The sequence below is a fragment of the Miscanthus floridulus genome, chromosome 19 (genome assembly GCF_019320115.1).
Source record: "Miscanthus floridulus cultivar M001 chromosome 19, ASM1932011v1, whole genome shotgun sequence".
NCBI classification, from domain to species: Eukaryota; Viridiplantae; Streptophyta; class Magnoliopsida; order Poales; family Poaceae; genus Miscanthus; species Miscanthus floridulus.
The window spans coordinates 13,952,673-13,958,692 of NC_089598.1; the positions used below are offsets into that span (position 1 = coordinate 13,952,673).

Genomic DNA, 6,020 nt, shown 5'->3' on the forward strand with positions numbered 1-6,020 from the left:
CTGAATCGTGCCTCCTGAAAGTCATCCATCCAGTCTGCTACCCTGGCATCTCCATCAAAAGCCTCGAGGCGTGGTCTCACCACCTCCTCTCTAATACGATTGGCTTCACCATGGTGGATCCAGCAGGTATAGTTTGACGTGAATCCATACTTGCAAAGATCTTCCCCCACGTTCTTCCTATTCTTTCTTACACGGTTGTCACATTTGCTGTAGGGACACGACATCCGACTCGACCCTCTAGCAGACTCGCCAAATGAATGCTCCAAGAAAGCATTAGTCTTAGTCATCCATTCTGGGGTCATACTTGCGTGGCCCGTGTACATCCAATCACGGTTCTCCATCCTCTAGCATATACATATGTAAGCGAGTAATATAACCAGCAATTGCATCTGCACAGTGTTCCTACCATCTAATAGGTGAGGATAGGTCCTAATCCCACCCGCGGATGCGTAGATGAGGTCAGTTTCAATGCTCCGCTCCTATCCGAGACAGAATTTCGGCAACACCTCCCCACTGTTCTCCCGATACATGTCCTGCAAGGGAGAGTGTGTATCCGGAGAACAACAGGGAGGTGATGCCAAAAGTCTGTCTCGGACCGGAGCGAACCACGGAAACTAACCTCATCTACGCATCCGCGGGCTGTCCAAAATACGTGGACAATCCGAAAGAGATACGGTCACAGATATGCAAAGATCTACATACCTCCGACCGTATCTCTTTTGAACGGGAGACGCCTAACTGGGCTACGTGACCATATAAAACATGCATGCAAAGGAGGAGGGGGTTATACCTAGGGTGGCGGTGGAGTCAGGCTAGCGGGGCAGTGGCGTGTCGGTGCAGTGGCGAGGCGATGCAGTGCAGGCAGACCAGCAGCGCCGACGAAGACGATCAGGGTCACCGAGTCCCTCCCACGGGTCCTTCTCCTACATAAAAAGGCAATAGGTTAGAATCCATTGAAAATTTCGGCAGCACCTCCCCTGCACGGGGAGGTTTCCAAAACCTGCAAGAAATGTAGGCGTGATGGCCAACAACCACATATATGCCAAACATAGGCACGAAGGCCAACAAACATATATATATATATACCAAGACGAGCCATGTACTTTAGTTCTCTTTCCATGCAGATGAAAGTATCGAAGTAGTACAACAAGTACTACTACCACTACAACTACTACTAACACTAACACTACTACTACTAACACTACTACTATCACTACTTACTACTAACAATACTACTAACACTACTAACTACTAACTACTACTACTTACTAACTACTACTAACACTACTAAGTACTACTACTAACTACTACAGGTGTAGGGCATACCTTCGCGACGAGAATGGCAACAACGAGGGCCGGCGACGACGACCGCAGCGGCGTGAGGGTCGACGGGCCTAGGCCGGCACCTTCCTTCTCCTCTCCTTCTCCTTCTCCTCCCCTCTTCTCCCCTCCTCCTCTCTTCTCCCCTGCCTCCTCCTCCTCTCTTCTGCAGTGGCGCGGTGGCCGGGGCGGGGAGGCGCGGCGGCTGAGGGAGAGAGAGGTGAGAGGGAGAGAGAAATGAGAGAAAGAGAGAGAGAGAGAGCGCGTCGGCCAGGCGCGGGTAAAGGGAAAGGGCGGCTTTGCCGAGTGTCAGATCGGTGGCACTCGGCAAAGTCAATTTTCTTCGCCGAGTGTCGTGATCTGGCACTCGGCGAAGTTTTAAAAAAAATTCAGCAGCTCTTTGCCAAGTGTCAACTGGGTGGCACTCGGCAAAGTTATTACTTTGCCGGCAAAGTTATTACTTTGCCGAGTGCCAACCCTAGGCACTCGGCAAAATAAATTTTTTTTTGGTTTTTTTGCCACCAGTTTTTTTTGAAGCTTTAGTACACTACCACAAACAACATGTTTAAATTTGGAACATTTTCATTGCCTTTTGGCATATTTCTATAGTTTATTTTGTTTTGTTGAATTTTTTCAGAAAATGTAAGTTTGAACTGCAGGTGCATCGAATAATGGATTACATTCGTTCAAAAAATATTATCCTTGTTTCTTAGTGTAAATTTAGGCTAAATCCAGGAACTGTCTCGAAATTTCGATCAACGTGCTCACGGGGCAACGCCGCCAACTTGCGTGGGAGTGGTTTTTTAATTGTATAAAATGCGAACGAATTCTGAAAATCATGAAACTTGTCGAGTTGTCGCCGTATCGTATGCGTATGCCGTGGAAAAATTTGAAAAAGTTTTGAGCACGTTGTCACGTACGATGCTCATAAACCAGGACATCTCCACATGTGGTTAGTTTGGTTACATGAGTAACCTGTTGTTACTCTGGTTATTATTATTACTCTCGTAATAAAATAATAAAAAGAAAATAGAGACCGGACAGGGATATGGTATGGATATTTGTGGGTGTAACAGGTTGTGTCCTGCGGTCAACGGGGCTTAGCTTGGTTACACTGTTTTCCCTGTTCGTGTCGATTAAGGACCATCCGTTGCTGTGGATGGTAGTCAGGTCACAGACTTATTATCCTGAGCACATACTTGCTTATGGCAGCGGAAAGGCTCGTTACGCTCGTGTCGTGGGTTCTGACTCTTTTCGGACCGATTGATTGGAGGCGGGAAAAGGTGGAGGTCTAAGCACCATGTTGACACCGGGTCTCAAGTGTGGGGGCTTAGAGTCCAAATTTGGACGGGGACCTAGACCTCTTGACATGAGTGAAATGGATTGGTCTTATTTGTGCCTGGGGTACAAATGGGACGTGTGTTTCGGAGTACCCACTTAGGATACATTGGTTCGCGAATCGCTGTTTCTGTCAGACAATACGACTTGGCGCGATCGTTTACGACCCAGCGAACAGGGTTAGCTCTTTTTACACCGTTAGAGCTGTCTCTAGGCGTGGCTACGGCCACATGGCTGCCACATAAGCCACTTTGTATTACAAAAGTCATCAGCTATATACACATATAAGCTAGCTAGCACTGGGGTACGTACTCCATACCTTACTACACGGGTCGAGCAGGCAGAGCCGCAGAGGTACTCGGTAGGCACACTGCACACACATATGAACACTATCTACAGCACAGAAGAAGAATTCCTCCCGCTGGCAGCCTGGCCCTGACGAACCACCCATGTCATGTCTTCACTCTTCAGGCCTGCAGGAAGAGCGCGAAGAAGCCACTGGCGGTGGTGGCGACGGCCAGACCCCAGACGACGCCGGCCGCGACATGCGACGGCATGACCGCGGCCACCTTCCACGCAAAGGCCAGGGTGAGCAGCGCGGTGACGGGCCACGCGGCGCGCCTGGCCCGCTCCCTGGCGGGGGACCCTGGCGCCGCGCGCTCGTACGCGCGGAGGCAGGCGAAGAGGAGCAGCAGGAGCAGGTACGAGGCCGCGACGAAGAGGGCGGACGCCACGTCGTCCCTGGCGCGGTAGATGGCGAGGCCCGAGTTGACGGTGAGCACGCCGAGGCCCGCGCCGGCGATCAAGGTCTGCCCCCGGTTGTTGTCCGCCATGGGCAGTCCCCGGCAGTGGCAGTGTGTGCTCAAGCCTGAATTCGGCAGCCAGGTATACCAGAGAGCTTGCGGAGTACGTGCTTGAGTGTACGTGGAAACTCTGTTTACGTGGAAACTCTGTTTGACTCGAGCAGTGGAATGACTATAACACAAGCTAGTCTCGCCCGTTCGATCCAGGAGTTTTTATATAAAAGTAGTGTAAGATGGACAATATGAAATGTCGTTAAGACTGACGTGTCGATTGGAGGAGATTGGCTAGTACGTGTACGTGTAGCAAAGCCGCTGCGCCCACCCCAGCTGCTCACAGACTTGTTTATAGGCGGCGTAGTACATGTTCTGGATAGGACTCCCGACCACGTGACGTCGTCAGGCGAGTTTCATGGAAATCGCGGAGGGTGACGTATATCGTACATTGAAAGCTCAGCTCTGGTTGTCAATTGCACTGAGCACTGTGCATACAATGCAATTCATAAATCTGTTCTGAAATAGAATCATTCCGGTTTCTCGAGAAGTTATTTTTTTTATTTTAACTAATTATATATAAAAGAATATTAATATTTATAATACATAATTAGTATCGTTAGATAAATCGTTGAATATATTTTTATAATAAACTTATTTAAGAATATAAATATTACATATATTCTATATAAATCTAGTTAAAGTTGAAAAAATTTCACCGGTACCTATCTCATAACGTTTTCCTTCTCTGCGACGTAGGGAGTATACGTTGTCAATTTCGCCATTTACATTGTCGCTGGTCAAGATCTCGGGATATGCTTTGCAGCAGTGTGCTTGACTGACCGCTGGATAAGCTTCCATGTGCCCATCGTCCGTTACTTTCCTGTGGGTCGATCGCTTTCTGAGAGGACAAGCCAAGCATCAGAGCACGTCGTTTCTTTTCTTTTTCCTCCCCGGGATGTACGTCCCGTGTTCTTGATAAGTCGCGTATAGGATAAAGTTGTTAGAAAATAGAGAACGTGGGAGAGCGATCGATGCAAATGGTTGTACATATATATATATATATATATATATACAAAGCTCATCTGGACGGTTAGAGAGAGGGATGAAAAGACTTCCCTTGAATTAATCTCTAATTGAGCATTAAATAATAAACCTTGAAACACGGAGAGCCTTAGCAAATAATTTTATTTATGTGAAATTATACATGACTCATGTGCATCCCACCACCGTCGTCACACGGTAAACTTTCAAGCATCATGTGTATCTGCCAAAAGTAAAGCAAGAGCTCAAGAGTCATCCTCAAAATTGAAAAAAAAATTAATATGTCAAGCATCCGAGAATCGTCCAGATAGAATAGTTTCGATCGGCTGTTTGGTCGGTGGCCGTTGCCTAATAAACCTGATTGAAAACACTATCTAACCTAAGGCCATCGAAATCAGATGGGCTCGGGATACACTTGTTGAACCAATACCCAACCAATTACACGCAGTTTGTGCAGTTGGCTTTGGGTGCACACAGGGACGGAGGATAGTGGAGGCCAAACTACCAACTTGGTTGACACCCAAGATATGTAGCAAGTTGAATTCTATATATCTATAATATGTCACGATGGTTTCATGTTGGAATGAGCAATCCAGGCCCCTCTTGGTATTGGGATACGTGGTGTGCCTAACCAAATACTCCCTCTGCTCAGGAGTAATGCAATTCTAGCATAATATCACGTTTGTTTATCTTAAATTTAACTAATTATAGATTAAAAGGCATTAATATTTATCAATATCAAATAAATATCATTAGATTAACTATGAAATATATTTTCACAATATATTAATTTAGAGTCATAAATGTAAATGGTATTCACTAGAAATTTGGTCAAACGTGAAATATTTTTGCCAGCACGCACCCCGTACTTGCATTCTTTCTTACACGGAGGAAGTAATTGATAAGAGCATCTCCAGTAGATCCAGTTACAACTCCACAGCAGATTGATAATATGGTTGTCCCAATACCCTTTTCAGATTATTGAAGGAGATAATTTTGTAGATCATCTATAAATCTAGATGTCGGGTACCATAAAACGGGGTACCCCGAGCATACACCAAGAGGGGCACTCAAATCCCATCAACAACAAAGCTAGAGGGTAAGCCAGGGGCTCGCCACCAGCCCCGTCCGAGCCCACCAGGCTCTCCACCTCGCCTCGGGCCTCGCACGGGAGGTCTCGGCGCCCTGACGCAATCTCCGCCTCGCGCGAGGCCTCTCGCGAGAGGTCTCGGCAAGGAGCCCAATCTCCGTCTCACCCGAGGCCCCGTGCGAACAGCCTCGAATAAGAAAGCTATTTTCCGTATCGCTCGAGGCCGGCTTGTTAACAACACGTCGCTTCCGCCTCGACCGGTCTTCCCGACAACATGTCATGTCCCATTAATACGTCAACCACTCCCGCAATTTTAGCCGGACGACGGCTCGACACCGCGGAGTGGCCGACGGGACATAAGGTCGCATCAGCACTATACCGGCTAAGACATAGCACGGCGGGGATTACCGGTAACTGTAATCTGACGTTGTGCC

At 47.6% G+C, this 6,020-nt stretch overlaps 1 protein-coding gene across 1 annotated transcript; it reads right to left on the reverse strand.

The window, feature by feature from the left end:
• Window positions 1-2,869: 2,869 nt before the first annotated feature.
• On the reverse strand, window positions 2,870-3,604 carry LOC136525330 (uncharacterized). Its single transcript, XM_066518333.1, has one exon. It carries the CDS (start codon window positions 3,489-3,491, stop codon window positions 3,126-3,128), a length of 366 nt encoding a protein of 121 aa, XP_066374430.1. The 5' UTR covers window positions 3,492-3,604; the 3' UTR covers window positions 2,870-3,125.
• Between the last annotated feature and the right edge of the window lie 2,416 nt (window positions 3,605-6,020).